The following is a 17058-nucleotide window of genomic DNA, read 5'->3' on the forward strand; positions in this document are numbered from 1 at the left end:
CCACATCTGGAGGCAGAGGAAGAGGCCCTGACACTGAGCAGTTTGAGGGAACTCCCAAAAAGACTCTCCCACCAACAAGTATTCTCTTTGCCTTGTCACCATGCCTGAAGGGCCAGCATTAAAAAGTCACCGCTTGAGTAAGATACAGTGTTCTGTAAAATCCAGATTCCCCAGTGAGGCACTGTCAGAATCATGCAAGGGGAAAACTGGACTGGACCTTGCAGACCACTGGATCAACCCTCTCAGTTCACACGTGAGGAGACTGAGGCAGGGCAGGAGACTGCTGGAGTCACCCAGGGAATTAGAGGCAGAGCAAGAGTCTCCAAGCCCTCCAGGAGGGGTGTGAAGATATCACTGCAGATGTGACAACCGACTGGGGCAGTGGGCACATGGACAGCCCCATTCATTTTATTAGGACAGCCTGGCCTGGGGTCCTCCTTACAGGTGGAGCCTTTGTTTGAAAGGCCGGGAGGGTCCCTGCATCATCCCTCCTAAGGGGCCAGAACAAGAGTTCACGATGGAGTGTAACTAGAGGTGCTGGGGTGAGGGGTGGAAGCTGCCCCTTCTGGGAGGTATTGGGGCTGGAGCTGAAACAGAACAGCATCCGGAGGGAGGCAGGCAGGCACCGGGCACGCGGACAGGAAGAGACCCGCGGGGAGAGGGGGCGTGGCGGGGAGAAGATGCGGAGTGGGGAGACTTCACCGAAGGAGCAAAATAGAAAAGCAACGAGAGAGACGAAAAGCAGACACGGGGAAACGGCGAGGCAGGAAAGCTCGAGTAGAGCGCACGGGAGAGAAAGAGAGGTGGCGAGAGGGACCAAGAGCGGGGAGGGGCTGGAGACCGGAGGGCGGGCGGGAGGGCGCGTGGGCGGCCCGGGGGCGCCCCACTGACCCTTCTCGGCGCTTGCTTCCCTCCCCAGGCTGCGCTTTCCTCACCTACTGCGAGCGTGAGTCAGCGCTGAAGGCCCAGAGCGCGCTGCACGAGCAGAAGACTCTGCCCGGGGTAAGTGGCGCCCGCCGAGGCGCGAGCGACGGGCGCGCCGACAGGGGGCGACTTTGTGAGGCCGAGCCGCGGCGCAGCCGGCGGGGGGCTCGCGGGCCCCGGTGCGCGGCGCCGGCCTTCGCTCGGGAACTCGCGCGTCGCCCCTTGGGCCCCCAGAAGCCTCGAGGCGCGGGGCTGGGAAGCGGGCGCGTGGGCGCCGAGCTCAGACCTCGCCTGGCGGCCTGCGCACTCGGCCGTCCAGGCCCGACGGAATCCGGTCGGGGGACGAACTCGGCCGTGGCCACAAAGCTCGGGCGCGGCTCCTCCCCTGACCCGCCGGGGCGCCGCCGATCGGGTTTCTCCTCCGCGCACTACCCGTGCGGGCAGCCCGGGGTGGGGACGCGGGGTGCCCGGGGCCCTGAGACCCCGGAGCTGCCTCCATTGGGCCCCCCGGGCCGCCTGCGGCAAGGCTGCACGAATACCCACCGATCGACGTCGGACCCTCGCCGTTCCTGGGGTGGGGGCCGGGCCGGGCCGGGAGGGAGGGAGTGCCTACCCGCCCGGGCTCGGCGCCGCGAGTGAGATCACCGCGGTTTATTTAAGGAGCCAGCCCTCGTCTTTGATAAACTATCGTGCCTCAGCCCTGGTTTATAGCTTCTGTGCGGGGGAGAAGAGAATTATTTATGGCCCCCCTAACTGGGTGTGATATCAGCCATGGCTATTATCGAGGCTAGTTCATCACCATAAAATAAGAAGTGTTCCCCGGGTCAAGGGTCTGCGCGGTCTCTCCTGTGGGTTCAGAGAGATTGGGGGGGGGGGGTGCGGAAGGGGGGGAGATATGCAGCTCACCGAGTATCTAAAGATAAATGGAAAGATGTGTTTGTGGGCATAGTTTAAAGAATTTTAAAATGTACCGTGTTTAAGCTTATACAATGGACACTGCAGGGAAGCACATGTGTTCTGTATATATGCTCACCAATATTTACACATGCATGTTTACATTCTTACCAAGCAAACCGTATGTAAACACACGTTTCCATTTCTGCCACACAGCGGGAAAGGTTAACCAGGTAGACAGAAAAAAAGCGCAACCCGGGGCGGGAGCAGTCTTCCTTTGCATCAGAGATCCTACTTTACCCGTTTAGGGGTGGGGAGGGCCTTCCTTCCATTAAGATAGCCTTTGTATTGTATTTTGGTATTTGTGATTGCAAAGCACGAGGCTGAGTCATCTTAATAACACACCCGCGGATGCAAATGTATGGAAATCGTGCACCGCACAGGTTTTTGTGTGGAGCCCAGCTCTGGCAAGGTGGCCATTCCCCAGTTGGTTTTTCAGTGGCGCAGCTACAAGCACATATATTATAGTAATTACTTTCTGGGTGCCCTCTGTAAGATGGCAGAAATATGCTCCACATCACCCCATGTTATGTGTGAAGCATAAAGCCATATTGTAAGATAATCAAAGGCTTCTGAGAAAGGTTTGTGCTGATTAATACAGTGTGGTACTTTGTTTTGGGGGAGATTGTGATAGATATTTTAGAGGCACCCAGATGGAATGGAAAATGCCACATTGTTATGGGAGGTCCTTCATCAGCTTGAGAGAGATTGCTGGGGAGTTTTGTGATGGCTAAAAGCCTGGAATTAGATGGGGAAACCGAAAGAGAAGGTGGGAGGGGGAGGCTTGGGATTTTGAAGGGGGAGAGGCTGGGGACTGGGAGAATTGCAGTAGCAAGTGTGGATTGTTCAGGATCTAACATTAACTTGTGGTTGTTTATTTTACATATAATAGAATAGCTAAATGATGGAGTGTATTAGTTCTTTAATAATTTATAGAAATACTTTGATGTTGCAGTAATTACATTAAAGGTCACATATCAAAGGTAATTTGGTTGAGCAGCTGTGATGGTTTCTCAGAAGCAATCAATACCACTGTCCGTGGTGCTGATTTCACCAAGGGGCCTGCCAGATTAAAGAAGGCTTATTACCAGGCAGAAAGGCCCAGGGGAAATCAGGAGCATGTTGGAGCGACACGCCAGCCCCCCTTCCACCAATAATTAACACTGTTCCCCATAATCTGTGCTAATCCTTCATACTGGGAGATCCAGTGGCATTTTTCTGAAACCACAAAGACAAGTTGGGCAAGTCTGGGAGAAAGGACAAAAAAAAAAAATGAATGTGTGTTGGGAGGTGGGAGGGGTGAGGAGAGAGGCCAAGAATGGAACTAAAACATAGCCTAGAGTCCCCTTGCGGTGCTTGGAACGCTGTCCTTTCTTCAAAGGCCTCCCGGGGAGACTCATGGCCTCAAAGACCTCATCACAATTCTCAGGGCAGGCACAGCCCACAGGGGGAGGGACAGGGAGAAAAGGCAGGATTGCAGCTCCAACTTCCCAGGGCACATTGTCCCCCCACAAACTCACATGGAGATTAATGAAAAACAAAATGACCAGATTTTAAAGTGGAGTCATCTGGATTCCAGAAAGCAGAACTGGTGTTACTGTTGTTGGTTGGTTCTCTCCTTTGAGATCAGAGAAAGTGAGACGCAAATGCTGGGAAGTGGCCCAAGCAAAATGCTCCACCCAACCGTATAATGGGTGTTCCCACCAGCTGAGGCGGTGCTCACAGCTGCCTGCTTGGTTAGGGGGCAGAGGGAGACCTCCTCTTGTCTGGGGTGACCACACTAGGTGCCCTGGTGAGTGCACTCTATGTCTGACTAGGGACAAAAAAATTGAAAAAAAGAACCTGGAAACTGGTAACCTCAGCAATTTAGGCACTTTTCCAGACTTCAAAATCCATTAAAATCAATCCATTAAAATAAGCCCTCCACTTTCTCACTGAAGAGAGGAAGAGGGGAGAAGAGGGTGCAGGCAGCCCACTCTGTTTCCCAGCAAGTTACAGAGTTAGTATCCTGTTGGCAGCAAGGAACACAATCCCATTGTTGTCATGCGTGAGCACATGCATGCACACACTGCCACCATCAAAAACAGTAACAAAACAACACAGACAGAACTAGAGACACCGCTCCCACGTGTCCCCATTTAGGGACTGGGGAGGGGAGCTGACATTTCTCTTGGGATAAGTGGAAGCTCAGAAACCAGATCACAATGGCTGTTTTTACAAGTCAGAGGCCAGTATCCCTCGGAACCAGCCTAACCAAAGTCTCTCAGATGGCTGATGGAGTCATCCCTGGACCAGTGTTACAAATGGATTATTGTTTTTTAATTTGACACGCCTTCAGTAGAATGAGATTACTAAACCACAAAGCCTCATCAGGGTCCCTTCGAGCAGGGTCTTCTGCCGGCATCTCGGCAGAGTGATTCCACTTTTCTAAACTCACCATCTCTCCCTCACACTCTCAATCTCACTCTCTCTCCTGGCCCCTTGCCCTCTCCAGCCCACCTTCTTCCATTCCCAATGTTTGTTCCATCATTTATAGGGGACAGTCAACATGGTTTCTCAATTCATCAGCAAGAATTTCCTGAGTCTGTGCTGGGCACTGTGCTAGGCATCCAGGCAGACACAGAGAAAAGAAAAACGCATCCCCACCCCCTCTTGGAGCTGTCCATCAAATTGGAGACAGAAGTCACACACACATCAATGACACAAGACAGCACGTTATCATAAAATGGGTAGAGTAGAAAACAGTTCAATGATAACAGTTAATATTTATTAAGCACTCACTATCTGACAGGCGTGATGCAAGCACGTTACCTCCATTACCCCATTTTATCTTCGCAACCACCCTATAAGGAAGATATCATGAGTATCCCTCACACATGAAGAGACCCGGGATTAGAGAGATTAAGCAACTTGCTCAAGGTCACACAATTAATAAATGGCCAAGCCAAGACCAGCACCTGATCTGCTACCAAAATCCACCTCTCCTTTCTAGGGCCACCAGTTGCTTTAGAGGGGACCTGGATAACTATGGGGTGTAGGATTTGCTCAAAAGTGTGTTCAGGATGTGGGCAAGGTGGGAATAGAGAGCTGGGAGGAAGATGGGTGTGTCAGATGAGGGCACTGGTCTGAGAACTAGCCTAGAAGACAAGGCACGCGTGACAGGTCAGGAGCCGTGAGCTAGGCGGGAGAGGTCCACTTGGAGAGCTCCCTGGGGTCTGAGTGTGCATGGGAAGAATCCTGTTCCTTAAAATAGGCCCCTGCTGCTTAGTCCCAGCTCCCCCTGCCTTTGGGACTTTTCAGGGAATTGTCTTCCAGGAAGAGCCCATCTGTTTCCAAAGTTAGGAAGGTAGGACCTCTGGGGAGAGACTTCGATCAGAGAAAACCAGGCTACATGGCCAGCAGTGGCCAGCACTTTGCTCCTGTGGCAGCAGAAAAGGTTCCTCACCAGGGCTGATGAGGGGGGAAGAGGTGGGTCCAGTTAGCGGGAGGCCGGTAAGCAGGGAGAAGAGGGAGCAGGCAGGGGGAGAGGGGAGGAGAGAGAGCTGGCAGGGGGAGAGTTGGAGCTGTATCTGCTTGGTAAACATTACAGTTCCAATTCACTAGTTAAAGATTGGCTTTTGTGCCCTCACTCCGGCAACCTGAGAATACAAAGTAAACGCACACAGTCCTCCATGGCTGTCTCCCACCCCCAACCCCGCGGTTCAGCCTGGTAGACAAGCAGCATCACTGCCATCACACCTCCCGACTAAGGTCCCCACCACTCAGGACATGTCATTTCCATGGAAATTCAATGTGGCCTTCTTTGAGTTTACCAGGAAAGATGTTAAAATGGAAAATTAAAAAAAAAAAAACAAACAAACAAACTCAGTTGGATTTCTAGCACTGCTGTCTCAGGATGTTCTCCTTTCTCCCCCTGCCTCGCATTTTCATTTTCTTAAGTCCCACCTTCTCTTCCTTTCCTTCTCCTCTTTTCTCTTTATGCCTGTTTCCTCCTCTCTTCTCTCCCTCTGGTCACTTTCCTCTTCCTCTTTTCCCCTCTCACTTCCCATCCTTTCTTCTTTATCCTTCTCACTTGCCTCTCCCATCCCTCTCCTCTCCTCCTCCTTCCCTCAAACTCTCCCTTTCTCTCCTTCTGCCCACCCCACCTCTACCTTGACACCCACAGGAGGCTCTCGTGGGACCTCCACCAGCTTTACTGGGACTTCCCTGCTGAGGCCCATCTCCCTCCTGACAGCCCCGCCATAGAAGGATCCATCTAATTTTATGTACAACTGTAAAGATGAATGATAAGTAGAAAGGATGCAGGCAAGAACAAGATGAATAAATTATAAAGGGCAAATGATGACAAGACAGGGGTCCCCAGAGACACTGATATGATAACAGAAACTAAAGATGAATTTATGATGGATGTAGTTAGCATGTGTGGAGGCTGTTAATTCTTCAGGGTAGTTTTACAACTTCTAGTGATTGGCACAACCAAAGCGTTTCATTTTAGAGATGTGATGCATTTCCACCTGTCTGTCCTGTAGGCACAGTGTTGGTTTTTGTCTCTAAATGGTGAGTTGGGTCCCATCAGCACATGTCTCTGCTTCAGATGGTGGGGTCACAAGCCAGATCCCTGCGTAGTTCCAGCTTCCTGGTCCTGTGGTCCTTCTTCCTGAGTGTACTGGTTGGGGAGCTGCTGTAACAAAGTCCCACAAACTGGGTGGCTTAAACAACAGAAATGTTTTGTCTCACAGTTCTGGCGCTAGAAGACCAAGATCAAGGTGTTAGCAGGGCGGGTTCCTTCTGAGGGCTGGGAGGGAGAATCTGTTCCGTCGCTCTCTCTTCACTTCTGGTAGCCTCGGGCATTCCTTGGCTGGTAGACGGTGTTCTTATGTCCTCACATTAACTTCCCTGTGTGCGTGCCTGTTTCTGTGTCCAAGTTTCCTCTTTTGATAAAGACATCAGTCATGTGGGATTAGGGCCCAGCCTAATGCCCTCATCTTAACTTGATTACATCTGCAAAGACCCTGTTTCAAATAAGGTCACATTCCCAGGTACCTTGGGCTCGGTCTTTAATATCTTTTGGGGAGAGGGGAGGACCCAATTCAACCCATAACACTGAAAAATGGGCAGCCCTATGGCTCTTCCACGGCAGGGAGACAAAAGGCTTCAACAGTGTTTGAGTCACTGGAAAGGGTGAGGGGAGTCCCACCAGCCCTTCCTCTGCATCTCCCCCCCCCCCCCCGCCCCCGTCCTCATGCTCTTTTCTTTGTCTCTTGGGAAAATGAATGACATATCTTCCCTCTTTCCCCATATTCTCTAAAGAGAACTATTCATCTGTCCTTTTAGGGCGTTGGGTCTTAACAGAGAACACTTTTGCCCCCCAGGGGACATTCGGACACTGTCTGGAGATGCTACTGGAATCTAGTGGGTAGAGGTTAGTATGCTTCTAAACGTCCTACAATGCACAGGACAGCTCCACAACAAAGAAGTGTCTGGCCCAAAATGTCAGTAGTGCCCAGGAGCCTGTGCTGGGACCGAGGGCAGATGGAAAACGCACAGTGAGGCCCTGGGGTGGAGCTTCCCTCTCACTGACCCCCTGCTTCTCATTCACCTGGGGGACAAGCCCCAGGGGTCCTTAGAGTATCAGAGGTGGGAGGGTTTGTCAAGGGGCACACTCTCAAACGATGTAAGCGCAGAGGGAACCGTGGGCAGCAGGAGAGGGCAAAGCCCCCTTCCAGGCTTAGAGAGCATTTCTGATTGGCCATTCACACACTCCTATCTGCAGGAGGCCTAGTTTCAGCACCAACTTCTAGCTCAGTTTTCTCATTTTACCCACAGGGAATCTGTGATCCGAGGGAAATGAGTTGAAGTTCGCTTGTGACAGAGCTGGGACCAGAACCCAGACCTCCACAGCCCACCCACAGGTGGGGTTTCTCCAGCCTCTCCCTTTGGAAGAGTCCCCATCCTGACAGGAAGCAGGCCTGGCAGGAACGTGTCCCGCCAAGCAGCCCCTCACCCCCTGCCACAGACCATGCCACAGGCTGCGGCTGAGTGCACGTGGACCCCTCCCGGCTCTCCCAGCAGGAGGGAGCGCTGGGTTCCAGGAGAGAAGGCAGAAATGCTTTAAATCCGGACTCCAGGTGCCAGATGAGCTACATTTGCATCTGAGGCAGGCTCAGCCTTTGTCTCTCCTCTTCACACCGGTCCTTAGTCCCACCTCCCTCTGCTTCCATGGAGAGAGTCTTCACTCCCCTTCCCCCTTCCCACAGAAACATCCTGAAGCCCTCCTCCCACCGGGGCTGTGCCCTGTGTCCTAAGTTGTGCTCTCTTCTCTTCCCTGCCCCTGCCCACACTCGCCTGAGTGCGGAGGTATCCCCATTTTTCTGGCGAGTGACTCTCACACCTTCTCTGTGGCCTCCATGACAGAACCCAGGACCAGCCGTAGCCTGTCCTCAGCAAGACACCCTCACTGATTTGTCTCAAGGACCCAGAGAGCCTTAAGTCCACAGCCACCATCTCTAACTTGGAGGGATAAATAAGAGGCCATGTGAGGTGATGGTCAGAGCCTGGGCTGGAGTCAGGGAACCTGGGCACCAGGTCCCACCTACCCCCAAACAAACCAGGTACTTTGGGCAAAGCGCTCAGCTCAGAGCCTCCCTGGGCCTCCACCTTCTGGACTGTGGAAGGAGGCGGTGGGCCAGATTGCCTCCAGAGCCCCTTCTAGCTCTGACATTCTTTAAAATTCTAAGAATAATAGACTTGGCATTACTCACATTACTCACATTACTGAAGAAGACAGGGAGAGGAGGGGAGAGTGGGAGGGTGAGGAAGATAAGTGTCTCCTGGCCTCCACGGCCCAACTCCATTTGTGACAAGTATAATTAATAAAGCTCGCGTCAGCTCGGTCTCTCCCTGATGCAGACCAGCCAAACTGCCAGCCTCTGAGGGCCGGCTCCAGGACAGGGCTTCAGGGAAGGGCTGGAGCTCCACCTCCCCTTGTCTCCATCCTTGCCCCTGGGCCCCAAGCCTTCCTCCTGCCCTCTACTTAAGTCTCTTTTTAAAGAAACCAGGCAGACATTTCTCAACTTTCTCCAGAACTTGCCCAGGCACAGTTTGGACCATGATTGCCATCACCCAGATCAACAGCAGCAACATTTACAGATTACCTGCCCCATGCAGAATTCTTTTGAGGGAGGTAGGGTACCTGGCATCAGACAAAAATGAGTGAGACATAGCCCGTTGCTGAAGGTTTGGGAGGCAAGTGTGAAGACAGCTCACGATCCAGAAAATAACTTTAGGTGCCAAAAACTGGTAGTGATGGCAAGTGCCCAGGAATTCATCTGAGAGAGACCTCAGGACAGCCCAGGGTGTCCTGGGGGAGCCCAGCCCACCCCACCGCAGGCTGCTTCCAGGCTTCCCCCCCTTGACATGCTTCCTAGGCTGGCCGAGGTTATCATGGCGACATAAAGATCTGACCGCCTGGAAACTCCTCAGGTTCCGGTCACCCGAGGGACTCGGCTGGGTGCAGACTCCCTCTCCCAGTGGCCACAGATCCACGCAGCTCTCACCCAAGTACGTCGCCTTCCTTCAGCCTCCTCTTCTTTCCATGTCATTCCCTCTGCCCAGAGAGTTTCTCTTCATCCTTGGAGGCTCAAATCCAACTCCACTTCCTCCGTAACGTCTCTCTGGCTCTCAGAGAGCTTTCCGATGCCCCGCGGCACCCGGTGCAGCCCGTTGATTGCACGCTGCTCCGCTAACTCTACTTCTCAGCTCTCAGGGTCCCCACCCCTAGTGCTTCCTGTACCTTCTCCTTTGCCCAGAGCTGATTCAGGGCAGATCTCTTTCTGCCCCTTGACCTCGCCAGCCTTGGCGTCACCCAGCGGCATCCCAGCAGATCCATTCTCAGGGCTCCTCTTCCATCCACATCACCCCCCTGCCCCCTGGAAAGTTTTCAGCTTAGCTCACCCTGCGGGGTTACACTTGGAAAGACAGGAAGGTCTCCCTTTGTGGTCGTGGGCACTTGGAGGAAACGCTGTGTGGAAGGCGCTTTGGCCCGGGCGGTGGCAGCTGGCACGGGCGTGAGTGCCTGGGCGGCGGCGGTGACAGGAGTGAGGGGGCTTCCCAGGCGGCCTTGGTGGACGTGCCCTAGTGAGTCCACGTGAGGCTGTTTGAGGGTTTGCTGACCTCTCGCCAGAGCACGAGGCAGGGAAGCAGGCTGTCTGTGTGAACTCCTGCTCTGGGATGGACGTGTTTTAGGACTGGCAGGGTTTCTTCTAGAGAGTGTGTACGTGGGCTAGGCGAGCGGAGAGCCAGGCATCTGTGTTGTGGGCCTGCATCGTTCCAGAACGGTGGGCTGCCAAGTCCCATCAAAGATGGGCAACCCTGGGTGATGATGGCATAAAGCAGTGTGGTTTTTTGTTCTTCACATCTTCATGAAAATAGTTGTAAAGAGAAAAGGGCTGGAGTTCAGGGCCCCAGTGTACTGTATGGCTCCAGTGTGTTTTGATCTAAGGTTATTTGTAGTATGGTCTCGACGTGACCACCAGGGGGCGCCAGGCAGGTGGCCTCCTCTCCCGGTGGCTGAGAGGGGACAAGGCAAGTGTGAGCGTGTTGTGCCCAACTCTGTGCCCAGCAGAACACTCGTTCCACCCTTCAGAGCACTTACAGCCTGCGGGGACGACACCAACCTGCTGAATGACTCGGGACAAGCCTCATGACCTTTCTGGGCCTGTTTCCTGATTCCATAGTGAAAATCTTATGTGTAGGCTATGAATTGTTATCAATCCAGGGATTATTATTATGAATGACAAACAGTGATGTGAGTGTGGTTGACCTCGGGGTCCTTTGCCACAGTTACGTCCAGTGGCTCCTAGTTCATTCATGAAATAGTAACAGGACAATAAAAATATGAAATGGCCAAAGGTATGATTTGTACTCTAAGTCTCATTACGTTTCAGAAAAGGGAAGGGCTGTGAGTGGATTGACCATAAAGGACCCCATGGAGGGGGAGACAGATCCAGGTATGTGGCAGGGAGAGGAAATTGTAAAGATAGTAAGGAGGGCAGACTTTAGGGAGCCAGGAAAGTCTGAATTTTCCTCCTGGAGTTAGGGATGAAAATGGGGGGATAGTGGTGGGAGAAGGCACTGCTGCCCTTCAGAACATCCAGCCTGTACAGCCTGCCGGCCCCGGTCAACTCCAGGCAAATGAGTCCCAGACATACGGCTCACTCTGGGCATGTTTTGGGCACCAGCAATCCGCAGCTTCCCTCTTCCCTGGGAAGGTCTTGCCTCTCCCTGCCCACACACCCCAGTCCTCCCAGAGCCTCAGGACTTAGCTCCAAGACCCCATCTTCATCTCGGAAGCTCTCCCAGGCAGCTCTAACCCACAGTGCCCACCCCGCCTCGGTCTGAGCATTGGCCTTCCCTTGGTCTGAGCAAGAGGTCTAAACCCTGGCTGAGTGTGGACCTGGGCCCAGTGCATCAGCGTCACCAGCTGCCTGTTAGAAGTGCAGAGTCTTAAGCCCCACCCAGACCAGCTGAGCCACGTCACACAGACTGTACTCTACCGCATCTTAACAAGATCTCTAGGAGAAACATGTACACAGAAAAGTTTGGTGACCACTGGCCTAACTTTAGGCTCTGAAAGGTACTTAGGTTGAATATTCCCAGAAGCAGACTTAAGGAAAGCATTAGAGTGCAAGTGTTTCTAGGTGACCCCAGAAACACGAATAGGAAGTGAATAAGTGCCACAGGGTGACAACTGCCATTCATCGAGGACTCACTATGTGGGCCTGACACTTTACAAGTATTCTCTCATTTATTTGTCAAAACAGCATCACATGGGTGCTCTCAAGTAAGCGTTACCAGCATGATTTTATGGACGAGGAGACTGAGGGGAGGGGGCTCGCTCACTAAGGAGCGGTCTGGCTCCAGGGCCCCCTCTCCTTCCACCACATCCTGTGGAGCTAACCCTGTGGAAAACCCAAGCTTCACAAGGGCAGGAATGGTGTCACCTTCCTCTGTTCCTGTCACCCCAAGGTCAAGGCCACGCTGCTCCCATAGAAGACTCTGGCATGATTGCTAGACCCCCAGGGGGCCACGTGAGGCAGGATGGTGCCCCCACAGGTGTCACCACATGCCAAACCTGACTTTGGATTGGAGAAGTCTTGTTCTGCGTGGGAAGCAGGGTCAAATTCCAGCCCCAGTTCTGCCTGGAGCCTGACTATGTGCCCTTGGGGAACCACTTAAACTCTCTGAACCTCAGTTTCAGTGACTACCCTGTCAGTTAGAAATATGTTTGGCTACAGTGGTTTCAACAAATGGAGCTTTGGATTTTTGCCTATCACAGAGTCTGTGGTCTGGTGTTGACTTGGCAGCATAACAATGTCAGCATCTGAGTCTCTTTCCTCATGGTTATAAAATGGCTGCCCTAGCTCCACGCATCATACCCACAGTCAAGCAGAGTAAGTCCAGCTGTGTCTGTCCATTTTATCAGGAATGCAAAAGATTTCTCAGAGGCACCTTCCCAGTAGAATTCTGCATGGGTCTCATTAACCAGAACTCCCTGACCACCCTAGCTGCAAGGGAGGCCGAGAAAGGGGATATCTTGCCAAGGATGAGGTATATATCTGCCATGATCAAAACTGTGCTTTGGTCAGTGAGGGGGAAGAGGAGCTGGATAATGGGTTGGAGCCAAGAGAGTCTCCCTATTAGCCTCCTAGAGATGGGTGAGGGTCACAGAGGAGCAAGCTGGGCAGAGCAGCAGCCCACCCCACACACCTGCAGTGTTTGCCTTCACCTCAGATCATGACCCGGTGCTTATATAAGGAGGCTGATTGGGAAAGAGTTGTTCAGAAAGAGTGTGTTTTAAGAGCTGCTTCTTCAACACAGCACTGCTAATTCAGCATGTTCATCCAACTCTGACATGGTTTCTAATTCCATGAAATTCTTCACGGGGGATGAAGATTTCAGCCCCTTAGGTATCATATTTTTATCTTCTACATCTTTCTTGAACTTGTATCCTTCTGTGCCTAGGTATGTGGCTTAAACATCAAAGAGTCAAAGGCCACTGTGCCACCCGACAGCTGTCCCCACGTCACAGGCATTCCATGGTCACGTCTCCACACTCACTTTGTGGCCTGGTGGGTGCACACCTTCTGAAAATTGCCCCACCGGTTTTCCAGGTGACAACTTGACTTTTCAGAAACGGAAGCAACAGTACTTCTGGCCTGTTTTTGGGGGGTGTGGAGTGAGGCACATGTGCTCTATGCCAAGCCTGCCTGAGGAGGGGAGAATTTGCCCTCGTGATTAACTTCAACTGGGCAGCGCTGAGAGTAGGGAGGGAAGGGGCCAGAGACACCCCAGCTGGCCTATGTGGCCCTCTGCTCCTCAGACCCTCCCTCGAGGCTCTACCTGCAGCAGGAGAAAGTCCCACCCAGCCCTCCCCACCCCCCAGGGCATGGGCTGTCCCAAGATGTAGTGAGCCTCCAGCTACAGAAGTGTTCAAGCCGGGTCTGAGTCACCTGGGGGTGTGGGGAGGGGAAGGGAGAGCAACTTGGCAGGTAACTTCCACACTGGACAAATCATTTCTAGGAGGTGAGCCAAGACCCAGTGATTATCTCCGTGTTTCAGTTATGTCTCCATCATAGATAACCCCACAGCGCGTCAGTGCCAACCCAGTCCTAAACCCACCGGCCCGCACTCCCAGCCTCCATCCAAGAGGAAGTCCACTCCAGCCCTCCCAATCTCTCCCGTCTCTGAGGACCCTCAGGACTTAGAGGCCAAACCCACCACCTCACTGGGCAGGCTCAGGCCCCAAATTCAGCCAAGCCAGCTCCACCACTCTGAGCTGTGGGACCTTACCCAAATCACTTCACCTCTCTGTGCCTCGGTTTCCTCCTTTCGACCCTGGGATGCCAGTAGTGCCTTCGTCCAGGGACTGATGCATGAAGTGATGCCAGTGAAGCACTGAACACACTGTGCACGCGTGGGAACTAAGTGATGTCTCTCCGCTGCTGTTGCTGCAGCCATATCCCCCACCCCACCCCCACCCTGCCGAGGAGCAGGTCTCCTGGCCTGGCCGCTTCTATCCGTCCCCACCCCTAAATGCCCTGGGCTGGAGGACGACTGGCCCAGGGTACACAGCAGCAAACCCTCCCAGCCGCATAGCTAACACAGAGCCGGCCACGTAGGGGACCGACATACCTCACTGAGTGGAAGCCAAGTGTGGGAGTGGTGGGAGCATCCCTCGAGACGGCTGGTCCTGCCCCTGCCAAAGCCTGGTTGTGCTTGAAGTGGGGGGTTCGAGATCACCCCTTCCTGTCCCTCAGCCCCTGAGAGGTGTTAGCTAAGTTTGTCCTGACGGTTTGCACAATGAGACTTATATACCTCCCTCTCCACACCCCGTTCACCAACCCCCAGCCCTGGAAGCTGGGTGAGGGGAGCCCAGGAGATTTAAAACCCTAACCAGTGAGAGCAGAAACAGAATCGCACCCTGGTACCCACATGGCTTAGGATGGTCCAGGAGGCCCTTCGAGGCAGGGCAACCCAGGGATCTGAAATGAATATGCATTCGGCCTCTCCCAGCAGCTCTGACAGCTGGCATCTGACAGCTGGGGCCGGACCGCTCAGAGCCTGAGAGAAGGTTTTTCATTCAACTGGTAAGTGTTTCCTGAGCACCCACCAGGAGCCCGGCCCTGTGTTGGTGCTGCTTGGCAGGTGGGCACGAGGAGAGGTCAAGGACCCTGCTGCCCCTGGGGCTTTCCCTCCTGCAGAGGAGAATCGATGTACATGCCAAGCAATTAGAAGACAATGGATTGAGACTTTGGGCTGAAATGTAGAGCTCTGAGTAGTCAGGGAGCACTGCAAGGCCGTGTCTACTGAGCACTTCCATGAGCTGTGGTGCGCTGAGTACCGGGGCGCTGTCCTGGGAAGGACAGGCAGGATTTGGGTGGATGGAGAGTGGAGACAGCATTCCAATGAGGTGACAGCCCATATGCAAAGGAGGAGGGAGGGAGGGAGGCTGTGAGGGAGACTGCACTCCTGGAGTTCAGGGCACTCAGAAAGAGGTTGCAGGTCTCGAGTTAGAGAAGGCTTGGGACCCCGGTGGGGAAGGCCTTAACATCCCACTGAGCAACTTGGTCTCTTTTCTTTGGAAACTTGGGAGCTATTGAAGCTTCCAGAGTAGGAGAGTGACAGCCTCAATCAGCAGAGCTGGCACAGCTCGGGCATGGGTTGGCAGAGGCTACTGTCTTGGTGTTGAGAAGGCCTGCTGGAGGAGGGTGGAAAATCGGCTCCCTCTGGATGCGGAAGTTGGTTCAGAACTTGGCTTCCCACCACACCACTGCTTGGAGGGCTTTTCCCACCTGGAAGAGAGTGCTGGAGAGGTCCTCAAACCACCTGGCTGCACATGGAAGTTTCTGAGACATTCAAATTTGTAACAAGTGCAAAGAATGATAGAGGCTCAATCTCTCTCTCTCTCTCTCTCTCTCACACACACACACACACACACACACACAGAGAGGCAGGAGGTCAGGGTGGGGCCTACAAATCCACATGTTGCAAACACTCCCCCAGTGATTTCAGTGCCCATGCAGCTCCGGGAGACCTGGGCACCCCCGTTCTCTGTCTGGCATTGTTGGGAAGCCTTAATTCCTCCTCTCAGGCTAGAGGAGTTTGATCCATGAATGGGACTCTTCTCCACCGTTATGGTTCTTTCCTGAGACCCAGAGAACCTCAGAAAAGTAGAAAAGGCAATGCCTTAGCACTCCCCACCATTTTGCATGGGAGACACAGTAGCCCAAAGAGGGCACATGGCATGTGAAGGTCCATGGACAGTTGGGCACAGCTCTGCCCACATGCTACATTTGGGTCCTTTCTCATTTGCAATACGGCCTTTATCTCCGTATGGAGATAAAGAGACTCCGAGATTGATGGATCCAGTCATCTGGTCAACCCACCCCAATTCAGACGAGCTGGGGGGACACCCATTCCCATCAGCATCCATATGACGGGGTTGCTCAGTGCAGTTTTATGACTTTTGAGTAGACAATCCAACAGGGCTTCCAAGTTAATGTCCTGCCAAGCCTGCTTTAATGAACAGATACAAAGTGTGTGTAATTAGCGCAGCCATGGTGTGACAGTGGAAACTAGTGAGCCACTTGCAAATGCTGTCGGTCTCTTAGGTAGACAACATATTCCTACAGACAGTAATGCTGTCTACACTCTTTATTTGCTGATCAAAATGTTATACGCCATAGATTTTGCAAAGACTGACTTCTAAAGTCCAAATTACCTTCCATTATGACTTGGTGGGCTCGAAATTTACAAAGACTTCAACCAACTCCTTAAGTGTCAAGCATCTCACACAGAAGGAACTTTCAGTGGGTGGGTCACAACCCCTCCAGAAAGCCTCCCCTAATGGAGTGAACCCCCATTCTCTTTCACACTCCTAGGGTGTCGCTGGGGATTGTCCTGCATTATGAACTAGCTAAGTAGGCTAGATCCCACTGATGCCCCTCACTCCTCTCAGACCCCATGGAGCTTTGCCACTGTTTTGCGTGCTTTGGCCCACACCCTGCCCAGGTGTTCTGCAAACACTTCCAACCTTGTTAGATCACCGGGCAAGAACCCAATCGGTCACCCATCAGGCAAACCCGCTGTCTGGCCACTGTTTGAGCCTCCCTGCCTCCTGCCTGCAGGTTCTGGGAAGGCAGTGTGTGTCATCTCCCTCTATTCTTATTAAACGACTTATCTGGGGGAACTTAATATTTTCTTTTAAGATAAACTGAGCTAATGCGATGTGCTTGTTTTAATTTGCGAGGTTAACTGATCTAATTATTTGTGGCGTTTAGTTAAATCCTTGTGCCTGGGCTGGCTGCAGGTGTGCGCTTTGAATCCTGCCAACAGGAAATCTCTTAAAAACGAGCCGATCTAACGCAGCGTGGTCTGCTGGTATGAGGGATTTTGTAATAATGCATGAATTTATTAACAGCCAAAGATAAATAGAGGGTGTATTTACATTAAACAAATTCGCAAGGAGCTGTCTGCTGCTTCCCTACCCCCCTTCCAATGGAAGCGTCCCCCAACTCATATCACTGTGCCATCAGTTGAGTCGAGCAACCTTGGGGGGCCCCATGAAACTACAAGTAGATACTCCACCATAATGACACTAAGTGGGGAGCCGGCCTGGCA

At 52.8% G+C, this 17058-nt stretch overlaps 1 protein-coding gene across 50 annotated transcripts in view; it reads left to right on the top strand.

The window, feature by feature from the left end:
- Positions 1-17058, top strand: part of CELF4 (CUGBP Elav-like family member 4) — a 299708-nt gene that overhangs the window by 75286 nt on the left and 207364 nt on the right. For all 50 annotated transcript variants that reach the window (XM_057526853.1, XM_057526865.1, XM_057526850.1 and 47 more), the window contains exon 2: positions 920-1002. In XM_057526853.1, the coding sequence (XP_057382836.1) occupies positions 920-1002 (83 nt within the window). The remainder of the gene's footprint in view (positions 1-919; positions 1003-17058) is intronic.

The sequence above is a fragment of the Balaenoptera acutorostrata genome, chromosome 13 (genome assembly GCF_949987535.1).
Source record: "Balaenoptera acutorostrata chromosome 13, mBalAcu1.1, whole genome shotgun sequence".
Classification (NCBI taxonomy): Eukaryota; Metazoa; Chordata; class Mammalia; order Artiodactyla; family Balaenopteridae; genus Balaenoptera; species Balaenoptera acutorostrata.